Source organism: Adiantum capillus-veneris, chromosome 24, assembly GCF_014529385.1.
Source record: "Adiantum capillus-veneris isolate H3 chromosome 24, ASM1452938v2, whole genome shotgun sequence".
NCBI lineage: Eukaryota > Viridiplantae > Streptophyta > Polypodiopsida > Polypodiales > Pteridaceae > Adiantum > Adiantum capillus-veneris.
In genome coordinates, this window is record NC_140954.1 from 141,515,441 (window position 1) to 141,528,496 (window position 13,056).

A 13,056-nucleotide genomic window follows, 5' to 3' on the forward strand; every position below is an offset into this window, starting at 1 on the left:
GAAAAATCCTTTGCGTCTAGAGGAACATACATGGCTATAGAGACAACCAAAACACAGGACTAAATATGGCCAGAAGATACCTAACATGAGAAAACTACCTCACCCTGGCCAGGCACAGCCACAAAACCACCCTCGCTCCCTATAACCTTTCCCTCGGAGATACTAGGATCGACTGAACGAATCCAACGAGATGCCATGCTCTAGTGCCTGCAACGTTCAACAAGATTTTGGATAGAATCTTTCAAAAGCATAGACAATATGTAGATACCTCTTGTAATGACATCATTGTTTTCTCCGAGACCCAAGAAGAGCATCAAGAAAACCTGACACAAGTGTTCAAAGCATTGCGGGAACACAGATTGATAATCAACGGAAAGAAGAGTGAGTTCGTTTTGCCAAAGATACACTTCTTGGAACACATTGTTTCATCCAAGGGTGTTAGCATCCAATGAAAGTTGAGGCTATCCACTGTAACCGGCCTGTTCAATCCAAAAAGGGCGGTAGACTTTACTTTAAACCTTGATTTAGCTTTCACCCATTATTAGTCGTCTATTTTACCTGTACTTTCAAGACACAACAAAGGGGAGAGGGATACAGGCTGCTAGATTGCACCTGTATGAGTAGACGGACACCAGATTGGCCCCTAACTTAGGCGCCCCTTTCGGTATTTCTTTATTGTTCAAAAGAGGGAATAAACGCTGTGGTTCCTACAAGCTGCCCCGCACAAACTCGGCTGAATTTCCACTGTTCCAGCCCGATTTCGGCAGCATAACTGTACTAGAACCCTTCACAGTCAGTATTCCCACGCATTGGCCGACCTTCCCGACGCATACGAGCGCTTTGCAAAACCTGGCGAGAATCTGCAGCACGCTGAATTCTCTGTTTTCAGCCCTGAAAATGCACCAGATCACCTGTACAGCGGTCCCCTTGCGTCCCCGAACCTCCTGGGGGTATTAGGGTCCGTTTAGGGCCAAAACCCTAAACCTGCAAAAATACACAGCAGGCTGTAATTCACTGTTTCGGGCTCCGTTTCGCGTGTCGGTCGCATCCGTAGCAAGTCCTCGAGCTCCCGCACCTGTAGGGCTACTTGCCCTTTGAATCGGACGAGATTTCTGGCGTGAAACCTCTCCGAATTCACCTGTACCTGCGGGGGGATTAGCCGCTAGCTAATCCAGTACCTGTGCAAGAGGCTCTTGCCTCGGCAATCGCGCATGAACCCACACAACTGTACATTGGTCAAATGAAGAGCCCACTAGAGGGGCATAACATACTGCCAAAGGGGAGAGAGAGGGCAGTGCGTAGCGTGCAGGGCATCACTCCTGACACCGCACTGTGCATAAGAGGGAAAGCAAGCACTCCATAGCTCTTAACCTGTGACAGAGACTTGCAAAATGAGCCTCCCAGCTATAAATCACGTTTTTGCCTTCTCTATAAGTAGTAAACTGGCCTCAGAGTGCCAAGTGTCACTCATTTGTGCATTTTCCCGCTTTAGACCCTCGGGTCTAAAAATATCTCACCTGCAGCCTCTGTTGACTTGGCCACAGAGTAACAAAATGATCCCCATGTCAAACTGCACGTAATGACGCGAAGACATTTTCAGGTCCCAAAATAGCAGTTCCCTAAATTTTAGGAGATGCTGCCATTGTATCTTTCTAGGTCATCCGACCCTCTTTGTACACTGCGGCCACATCCAGAACTGAAATGTAGCCTCTGTAGCAAAGGATTCCACTTTGGCTAGTCAATGACCCCACTTGGCTAACCATAGTCCTTGTCCAACCTTAGTGCTCTCTTGCCCTCAGGCCTGGACTCCCTCTGGACAGTTCCACACTAGCTATGCAATGCAGGGCAGTTAGATTTCCCGAGGGGTGTTTCCAAAAAGTGAAAGTAAATAGATAATAAGAAAGAAATCAACAAAAAGGATAGATAGTAGTCACACGCTGGTGACAATCCACCCTCTTGAAATCTCAAACGTCCTCGTTTGCATCTATGTCGTACATGCTTACTATCAACACTGATGTATTCAACACCTGTCGACACATATACGACACATACATGCTCATTGTCAACCCTGGTGTATTCAACACCTCGTCGACTCATGTATTGCCTGCGTGTGAATCCTGTCCCAATGACATAGTGGTAGCTGCGCACTCTGCCATTGCTTTGAGTCACTAACTTTGTAATGACAAAATGGTAGCTGCACATTTTGCCACTGTCTTATAGTACACGTTGGATCCCGTAACACTTTCGAGCATACCCAAACCGACAGTTCAAGAATGCAGTTACACATGTACTCTTCAATAGAAGCAATCACTGTATCCTTGACAAAGTGACAAGAAATACTCACTTCTATAGCACTAACCAAACTTTTGGACATTCCATAAGAGCAATTGCCAAACTGACAATCTGTACAGCTCTAACATTCATGTAACAGGTATTTCATTTGAGCTCACTTTAAATACCATGTACATCATTTGTTTGAGAAGCCATTGCCACACTGACAATCCACTTAGCTTTGAAACTCAAGGGGTCAAGGTAGGTTGCAAATCGAAGGCTTCAAGGTAAAGTGATAACACAGTTGGTGACTCTGCAAGTTCACCTTCTTCCATCCACTTAGCATCCATTGGTGGATAGTTTCTGAACTTTACCAAGTAACGCCTAGCAACCTTGCCTTTCACTTTCCTTTCTTTGTGTGCCAAAATCTGTTCCGGGACCAAGATCTCGTCAAGTTCCTCGACTTCTGGCTGATCTTCAGCTTGCATATCTTCTGGCACATCACCCACATAGGGTCTGAGAAGACTCACATGAAACGCATTGTGAATCTTCCAACTGTCAGGCAATTTCAGCCTATATGCAACATTACTGATTATGTCGCACACTTGAAAAGGCCCATAGTAACGCATGCTGAGCTTTGGAAACAGTCTTTCCTTGCCCTTCATCTTCTTTAACCTTGCCTTTTCAAAGCGTAAAAGCACCCAATCACCAAGTGAATATACCACTTCACGACAATGACGATCAGCTGCTTTCTTTTGCTTTGCCTGAGTCCTTTCTAAGGCCACTTTGACCTTCTTGTACATTTCATCCATGTCCTGAACATACTTATCTGCTTCAAATATCTTGTCCTTTGTATGCAGTATGGGAGGAACTTTCTTGCCACCTTCAACTATCTCAAAAGGTGCTTTGCCAGTTGATGAATGCACTGTATTATTGTATGTATACTCCACCAATGGCAAATACTGCTCCCACTTTCCTTTATGCTCTGACACATAGCACTTCAGCAGATCTAGGACAGTAGAATTTGCCTCTTCTGACTGCCCATCTGTTTGAGGATGAAATGACGAAGAGAATTTGAGCGTGGTGCCCATATTCTCAAACAAGCCTCTCCATAACAAACTTGTCATGCGTGGATCACGGTCGCTAACAATCGACTGTGGCATGCCATGATACTTGAAAATATTGCTCATAAACAAGCGTGCCATTTGATCTGGCTTTATCTTCTTCCTGACAGGAATAAAATGAGCCTGTTTGCTGAATCTGCAAATAATGGTCCAAATACCATCGTTTCCTGTCTGCGTTCTCGGAAGATCAAAGATAAAATCCATAGCAATACTTTCCCATGGTTTATCTGGAATAGGTAGTGGTTGCAATAACCCTGGTGCCTTTTGCCTGTCAAACTTGACCTTTTGGCATATTAGGCATTCTCGCACAAAGGCATCCACATCTCTTCTCAATGTAGGCCAGTAGAAGAATGTCTCAACCGCTTTAACTGTAGAATCAATACCACGATGCCCTGCATACGGTGGGACATGACTCTCTTCCATAACTTTGCGTCGCAATGGCTTTGTGACACACAATCTGCCATGCATCATCATGAACCCGTCTTTAAGAAGATAGTGTTCATGACGTTGTCCATCCATTAGTTGCTCGAAGACCCTTGCAAAATCTTCATCATTTTCATACTGTTCTCTCATATCATCAAGTTCATGATGATAAGGAATTGACACAGCTGAAATTTGTGGCTTCCTAGACAAGGCATCAGCCACAACATTCTTCTTGCCTTCCACATGCACAATCTGAACATGGAACATGGACAAGATATTTGCCCATCGCATATGCTTCTCAGATAACTTTGTCTGTGTCAAGAAGTATCGCAAGGTCTGATGGTCCGTTTGGACAACAAAGTCTGCACCTAGCAGGTAGTGTTTCCAACTTAAGAGCGCATGAATCACAGCCAGTAACTCTTTCTCATAGACCTGCATGGTCATCTCTGGCCCTTGCAAAATTCTGCTCTCATAGGCTACTACCCTGCCATCTTGCATTAGCACTGCACCAATGCTACTACCACAGGCGTCACACTGGACCACAAATGACTTCCTAAGATCTGGCAACACAATGACTGGATCTGAAGTCATCTTTTCCTTTAAGAGATTAAAAGCTGAAATCTCTTTCTGTGTCCATCTAAAAGTGACTACCTTCTTTTGAAGAGCATGTAAAGGTGAAGCAATCTCAGCGAAATTTCGGATAAACCTTCTGTAATAGGAGCATAGTCCCAAAAAGCTTCGAACATCATGCACCGTCTTCAAATTTGGCCATGACTTGATCGCTTCAACTTTTGCAGGATCCATTCTGACACCATCCTTTGAGACAATGTGTCCCAGAAAGTGAATCTCTTCCATTAAAAACACTTTTCTTTGCATTAATGAGCAACCTATGACTACGTAGCTCTTTGAACACAATGGCCAAGTGATGCCTATGCTCCTCTTCATTCTTTGAATAGACTATCATGCATCAAAGAATGTACCAACAAACTGCTGGTGTGGACGGAAAATTATGTCCATCATCCTATTGAACGTAGCAGGAGCATTTGTGAGACCAAAGGGCATCACTAAAAATTCGTAAAGGCCAAACGTCGTTCTAAAAGCAGTCTTGTGCACATCCTCTGATCTAATGCGGATCTGATGGTACCCACTCTTTAGATCTATCCTGCTAAATATAGCTGCTCCTTCTAATTTGTCCATAATATCATCAATTCTAGGTATAGGAAACCTATTCTTGATGGTATTCTTGTTGAGTGCACGGTAGTCGATGCACATACGCCATGAGCCATCCTTTTTCTGCACCAACAACACTGGAGAACAGAATGGAGATGAACTGGGCTGAATCAGCCCCTTTTCTAACAGCTCCTGTACTTGGCCCATTATCTCTTTCTGCTGAGCCGCACTAACCCTGTACGGAGGCTTATTTGGTGGGCTACTGCCTGGCACCAAATCTATCGCATGGTCCTCGGATCTCTCTGGCGGTAATTGAGATGGTAATGAATCGGAAAAGCAGTCACTATACTGTTGTAAAAACATTGACCTTTCTTTATCTAGCACAGATAAATTTGATTCATCACAATCTGACACTTCACGTGCAAAAACCAAGTACGCAGAAAGATGCTTTTTCATTACAGAAGTAATAGCAGAAGCTGATACAGTAGGAATGGACTCTCCTTTAAGCTTTACATCCAGAATGTGAGTCTTTCCCCTGCTCTGTACAGTGATCTTTTTGTTGTAGGCATCCATGACTCCCTGTACGCGAAACAACCAAGGAATACCTAACAACACATCACATCCGTCCAGTGGCATGATGTAAAATTCTTCAACATCTACATAGGACTGGATATGTAGACGCAACTTTCCAATGATGGGTGTCACAGCCTCTGTATGGCCAGGACATGCCAAACCTGCCTCTGCTGTATACCCCATCTCTTCAGGTCTGATTCCCAACTTTGAAGCCAATTCTGGGGAAATGAAGTTGGCTTTGGCACCTGGATCAAAGAAGATAAGCACTGTTTGATCCCTGACCTTTCCCCATGCTCTGCAAAGCTCACTTGCATCTGAATTTGGCTTGTCGCCCACCATATCTGGCACTAGACCAGCCATGGGCTTCTTTCCTTTCCTGTCCTCCTTGTCTTCAGAATCAGCTGGCCTTTTCTTTGTAGGACAGTTGTAAGCAATGTGGCCAGGCTGCTCACATATAAAGCATTTGTTTTCTGTCCTCAGGACTTTCTTTTGCTCTTCTGACTTGCGAGGAAAACGTCTTTTCCATTTCTTTGCTGGTCCTTTTTCTGATTCAGCTGTAGCTTTGTCTTAAACGTCTTTTCCATTTCTTTGCTGGTCCTTTTTCTGATTCAGCTGTAGCTTTGTCTTTCCCTGCGTTGGCTGACTCCTGAGTCCCTTTAGGAGCCTCATTGGGAACGTGCTTCTTGGCTGAATTTTTCTTGCCTGATCCTGCCTTGACGCCAGTGTAAATTCACAATCTTCTCCCTTGAGCAAACCATTGCCAGTGTTTGCTACCTCGATGAGCTGCGTCAAAGTAGTGACTTTTGTCTTCGTGCAGTATTTTCTCAATCCTTTAGGTAGGCCACAACAGTATTTTTCAATCTGTTCTGTCAATGGCACAAACCTATAGGAAGTTACTGGAAGTAGAGCTTTCCAAAACTTCCGATTGTAATCATCCAGATTTCTGCAAGTGGCAGCATTTAGCTAGTGCCATTCTGTCATGACATCTGCTTCAAAGTCATCAGATAACCATGCTGCTGCAAAAATCTGCTTGAAGCAAATCCATGTGGACGGAGCTTGCCCTTGAAGCAATAAAGTTGTCCACCATTGTCCTGCATTCCCTGTCAAGAAAGTGGCTGCCTTGCGGACCTTTGAAGCCTCTGTAAAGTTTCCCCCTGCATAGGCCTTGTCAAACTGCTGGAGGAATGAAAGAGCCTTCTTCCTGTCATCAAACCCTGTAAAGGTCGTGAATGTCACACCTTTGCCACCTTCTTTGTACAGAGTTGGCCTCTCCAGCAGCGTTAAATTGTCATATGGAAGTGATTGAAACATGGGAACACTATTAGGGTTCATCTGTGTTCCTTGGCCGCTATTAACTTGACCTGGAAATGCAATATTTGGCTGCTGATTTGTAATTCTAGCCATACCAAAATTTGCCTGTGGCATCCCAAATTGGCCCTGAGTGCTCTGAAACCCTGGTTGCATACCCATGACACTGTACATGGGGTTAGGCATCATCGTTTGAGCACCCCCAAACACTGTTCCTGGCGTGTAAAACTGATTTCCAGGTGCATGACCAGCCATGCTCTGGAATACCGATCCACCTCCAAAATAGCCAGGGTGTACTGAAGGTGGTGGGAAGACCTGTTGCATAGCCTGTAAGTTGCTTCCCTGCCCATTAGAACCAGCTATAGGCTGCTGAAAGGTGGCGGGCTGAACTGGTACAGCTTGGGAGACTGGCATCTCAGCCACCTGTTCTTGCACCTTAGGCATAGGTTGTGGAGACTACATGTTCTCCGTCAAGTGTACAGGTGTTTCCATTGACTGTGCGGTATGAATCACCTGTGCTCGAGCCTTAACAGGCTTTTGAATATGATCCAGTGACCCAACTAGTGACCCAACTTGCTGAGACGGAACAGGAGGTTGCAGAAAGGCAAAAAACCTCGGATTCTGCATTACTTGTGTGAACATAGCCACAGCAGTAGCCAACTGGGTCCTGAATATATCGTCATCTGTCTGTGGTGGTCTTGAGGACTTCATGTGTCTGTTGACCCTGTGAAGAGGAAACCTCTTCAGTCACATCATCTGGTCTGTCAGCCATAATTGCAATTCCTTGTGTCTGGTCTATGATCCCCTGTGTCTTCAAGCCCAAAACTGCACAAGGCTCACTTCTATGGGAAAAAGTGATTTAATCCCGGCAATGGAACCATGTAACCGGCCTGTTCAATCCAAAAAGGGCGGTAGACTTTACTTTAAACCTTGATTTAGCTTTCACCCATTATTAGTCGTCTATTTTACCTGTACTTTCAAGACACAACAAAGGGGAGAGGGATACAGGCTGCTAGATTGCACCTGTATGAGTAGACGGACACCAGATTGGCCCCTAACTTAGGCGCCCCTTTCGGTATTTCTTTATTGTTCAAAAGAGGGAATAAACGTTGTGGTTCCTACAAGCTGCCCCGCACAAACTCGGCTGAATTTCCACTGTTCCAGCCCGATTTCGGTAGCATAACTGTACTAGAACCCTTCACAGTCAGTATTCCCACGCATTGGCCGACCTTCCCGACGCATACGAGCGCTTTGCAAAACCTGGCGAGAATCTGCAGCACGCTGAATTCTCTGTTTTCAGCCCTGAAAATGCACCAGATCACCTGTACAGCGGTCCCCTTGCGTCCCCGAACCTCCTGGGGGTATTAGGGTCCGTTTAGGGCCAAAACCCTAAACCTGCAAAAATACACAGCAGGCTGTAATTCACTGTTTCGGGCTCCGTTTCGCGTGTCGGTCGCATCCGTAGCAAGTCCTCGAGCTCCCGCACCTGTAGGGCTACTTGCCCTTTGAATCGGACGAGATTTCTGGCGTGAAACCTCTCCGAATTCACCTGTACCTGCGGGGGGATTAGCCGCTAGCTAATCCAGTACCTGTGCAAGAGGCTCTTGCCTCGGCAATCGCGCATGAACCCACACAACTGTACATTGGTCAAATGAAGAGCCCACTAGAGGAGCATAACATACTGCCAAAGGGGAGAGAGAGGGCAATGCGTAGCGTGCAGGGCATCACTCCTGGCACCGCACTGTGCATAAGAGGAAAAGCAAGCACTCCATAGCTCTTAACCTGTGACAGAGACTTGCAAAATGAGCCTCCCAGCTATAAATCACGTTTTTGCCTTCTCTATAAGTAGTAAACTGGCCTCAGAGTGCCAAGTGTCACTCATTTGTGCATTTTCCCGCTTTAGACCCTCGGGTCTAAAAATATCTCACCTGCAGCCTCTGTTGACTTGGCCACAGAGTAACAAAATGATCCCCATGTCAAACTGCACGTAATGACGCGAAGACATTTTCAGGTCCCAAAATAGCAGTTCCCTAAATTTTAGGAGATGCTGCCATTGTATCTTTCTAGGTCATCCGACCCTCTTTGTACACTGCGGCCACATCCAGAACTGAAATGTAGCCTCTGTAGCAAAGGATTCCACTTTGGCTAGTCAATGACCCCACTTGGCTAACCATAGTCCTTGTCCAACCTTAGTGCTCTCTTGCCCTCAGGCCTGGACTCCCTCTGGACAGTTCCACACTAGCTATGCAATGCAGGGCAGTTAGATTTCCCGAGGGGTGTTTCCAAAAAGTGAAAGTAAATAGATAATAAGAAAGAAATCAACAAAAAGGATAGATAGTAGTCACACGCTGGTGACAATCCACCCTCTGCACCTTCGTATTGAAGCATGCCAGAGAATGAGCCCTTGGCTCATATTTGAAGGCCCTTGGCCATGAAAAGCAGCTACATGAAAAGCTTCAAAGTCAAAAGCAACTAGTCAAAAAGTTGGCGCTCAAATGTTGTCAGTGCAATTTTCAAAAATCCGTACAGTGTGTCAGTGCAGTTTTCAAAAATCCGTACAGCTTGTGAGCGCAATTTTCGAGATTATATGTACAGTCTGCCATGTCATCATGTCATCGCAATTTTCGGGTCTTATGTACAACCGCCACGTCATCACGTTTTTATGCATCTTTTGTGCGTGTGAGTGGGTCCTGCTTTATTTGAATAGTCTTGTGTCACTCGGGCCCCATCGAACAAGGTCCCATTAGTTGGTGGGAACTCTTCTTTAAAAAAATAGGCCACTCGGCAAGAGTTGGTAAAACATCTCTTATTGCTTCTCCTTCTTCTTAGGGTTTAGGCTCCTCGGTCGGGATCTACAAGTTGGTTCCGTTCTTCAGTGTCTTGACACGTCAGCAGTTTATGACACCGGATGCTCTCAAAGCATGAGGGTTGGCATCAAAAGGGAACTCTTAGCAGTGATACATGCTTTGAGTTAATGGAAGCATTACTTGCTTGGTGTAGATTTTACATTGTACACGGATGACCATCGTTTGAAGTATTTCTTGTCTCAAACCAAGTTTTCAGAGAAACTGATGAGATGGGCAAACAACCTCTCTCAATTAGCTTCCAGATAATGTACTTGAAGGGAAAGACATTGCGGATGCCCTGTCTCGTAAGCCACAAATACCCGCTATTATAGAAGTGCATTATCAGGATTTTAAGAAGATGCGAGAGCACTATGCTACAGACTCAGATTTTGGTAAAATTTTTAACAAGGTACAAAGTGGGGGGGAGAATTTTTTGCTGACAAGACTCTGCTGAGAGACCTTATATGATATGTACATATATTGTTTTGCCATTACATTATGGTCGAAATTCCCTAGAACTGATTGATTAATGGACATATGCAAAACACTTAAGCAGCAAAACCAACTCCAAGAATCAAAAGAACAATCTCTCAAGCTAATAATCCTTTAACAACCATAAAGAATGTGAAAACAACCCACAAGTTACGATTCAGAAACTGTACACACAACTATTAATATATGCCCTTATACCACCCGGCTGTGCAAAATGCAAGAAAACTACATAGAGGAAACTTATCGCTGGGCTGCCTCGGTACCAACAGTTCCATCCTAAGGCAACTTACCAGCAGTCGTGATGAGGAGCCCAGAAGAACAATATCACCACTAGCCAGTTCAATTGCAAGGCTAGGTTTCCGAGCAGATCCGCCATTGGAATGATCCAAGGACACAAGCTGATCGTTGACATGCGTACCATTCAGGCTACCCAAATCCACAAAGTCCCATGCTGAGCTCTAGAAATGAAAAAGCACCAGCTAGTCATGCATAGCAAACACAACTAGAGTGATGCTGCTAAGTTTTATGGAAACAAACAAGAAGAACCTGAGAGTTCCACTTAATGCAAGCATGCCTTCCAGAAACCTCAGCGTCATTTACAACAAGATTGTTTGTGGGTAATCTACCGATTGCAAGGGACTGCCCGGGATAACACACTGCAGAAGCTCCCGCTGAGGGCCCAGAAACAACTTCTAAGCTGATTGTACTCCCTGTTTCAGGCAAAAAAGACTATGAAAAAAAATAATTCAGACGGTAACGAATGCGAGGATAAAAAAATGGTGCGCATTACCACACAGCTTGAAGCATATTTGAAAAGCAAACCAAAAAGCACACTAATAAAACCTCGGCTGAGTTTTGTTTGCTTGTGATCCTCCTCAACAACAACCCCAGAATCAAACACCTGTGCAACCCGTATCCTCCGATTACTGTCCTCACGTTGTAAGCTTGGCACTGCCCTGCGTTTCAATGTCTGCCCTGTCTCCAAACCCAGAACCTCCTGCTCAGTCACTTCATTTGGTTCAATTTGAACAATCAAGGGCTGATTGGCGTCATTAGGCTGGCAAGTTTTCTGAGAGCAGACAGGAGAAAACCCTGATTAGCCATCTTTGATAACCCGACAAAGGATCTTAGTGAAAAGCACACATGCAGGATTTCTTAGACGTCAAAGAGCTGGCAAATCTGATGATTACGATCAAACACATTAAAAAAACCTGCTCTGTGTGCCAAGCTAGGCAATGCCAGAGTTTCCACACAGCCAGGAAAACTAGGACCACAACAGCGACGCAAATTGCTGCAAGGATCGCCTCATCCAACATTGTGCAACATTTCCATCACCGGAACCTGATAAAGCTCCGCAATATCAGATTGATCTGTTGTCTTGGCCTTCCATCCTTGCGAACAGGGAGTGCAGCGACATCTCTTACAGACGACAAGCTCGAAGCTAGACAGCCTCCACACACAGAATGGACATCCAGTTTATTTAAGTTGTAATAAGGGACTTTGTTTTGCAGTCACGAAGGGAGGCAAAACTTGTGTGTGGGTGTGTGGGTGTGTGTCAACGAGCGCTAGCTCAGCTGGAAAAGTCATATCAAATGACTTCCAAAGGTGGTGGGATCGACACTCCTTGACGTCTTGTATGACTATTTCTAGCCTTTAGAGGTGGTTTTCCAAAATCAACTATAAGAAATCTTAAAGAATATAAGATAGTAAGAATACAAAGAATGAATGTCAACGAGTAGCTTAGTTGGTAGAGCAATAGCCCCTTGTGTCAAAGGTCTTGGGTTTGAGTAGCTTAGTTGGTAGAGCAATAGCCCCTTGTCTCAAAGGTCTTGGGTTTGAACCCCCTTGACAGCTCGTTTGACATGTAACCCTTAGGGGCTATTCCCCTAGTCCATCCTTATCCGGCCGAGAAGACTCACCTTAAGAGTCGAGTTGCCTCCACCTACGAGGGTTGGGTGAGTGTGTTGTAATTTCAAAGTTGTAGGTAATTCTCACAAAAAAAAAAAAAACAGAAAATGTTAAAGGGGGTGTGTGTGTGTGTGTGTGTGTGTGTGTGAGGGGGGTGGCCCCGGGGGGGCGGGGGAGGGCATGAGAGGAGAATTGTCTTGAGATTAAGGATGTGTGTGTGTGTGTGTGTGTGAACGAGAGAGAGAGAGAGAGAGAGAGAGAGGGGAATGAGAAGAGAATTGTCTTGGTTTTTAAATTTTTAACACTGCTATGTCATTCTTCACATGGCATAATGGCTTTGACCCTAAAGGAGACAAGCTACTAAAGTACCTATGTGGGTTGACCTACTAGACTTCCCCATTGAATTCTATCCGTGGACCAAAGCAGTAGGTGATCAATTCGGGAAAGTGAGCCTACCAATTGTATTGATTTCAAATGGGACCCACAACTTTTGGTAGAAGTTGATTTGCGGCATGAACTTAGAGAATTAATCTTTGTGAAGGATTGGGAAGGCAACACTTTGCATAACCAAAGGATTGTGTACATAAACTTACCTAATGCTTGTTTCCATTGTTTTAACTAGGGGCATTTGATTAGAGATGGTCCTATCCTCAAGTCAAAAGAGGAAAGCAACCATCAACAAAGGGGATTATGTCCCTCAAGCCTAAGGTTTGACATCTAATTGTAAAGGCCTAACTCGGCCCATTACACGTAAAAAATTGGTTGTCTGACATACAACCTGATGTCGAAGTTATTTGTCTTCAGGAGCTAAAGTAGAAGGGAGATGTCCCCATGTTTAATCTCAAGAGATTGAGTACATACTACAATCGGTACTTCACAAATCACAGATGGTAAAGGTGGTGTTATCATAGGGATCCTCACAAGCTTGTCTTCCTTCGTTT

The 13,056-nt window shown here is 44.8% G+C and overlaps 1 protein-coding gene across 4 annotated transcripts in view; it reads right to left on the minus strand.

The window, feature by feature from the left end:
- The window catches only part of KAPP (kinase associated protein phosphatase), a 58,525-nt gene extending 46,769 nt beyond the window's left edge, over positions 1-11,756 (minus strand). For 2 of the 4 annotated variants that reach the window (XM_086499367.1, XM_086499366.1), the window contains exons 1-4: positions 11,419-11,756; positions 11,051-11,276; positions 10,754-10,917; positions 10,498-10,665 (exon numbers count right to left, since the gene is read on the minus strand). In XM_086499367.1, the coding sequence (XP_086355493.1) occupies positions 10,498-10,665; positions 10,754-10,917; positions 11,051-11,276; positions 11,419-11,523 (663 nt within the window). In that variant the 5' untranslated portion in view covers positions 11,524-11,756. The remainder of the gene's footprint in view (positions 1-10,497; positions 10,666-10,753; positions 10,918-11,050; positions 11,277-11,418) is intronic. The other 2 variants (XM_086499364.1, XM_086499365.1) reach the window with 2 other exon arrangements.
- Positions 11,757-13,056: the final 1,300 nt, after the last annotated feature.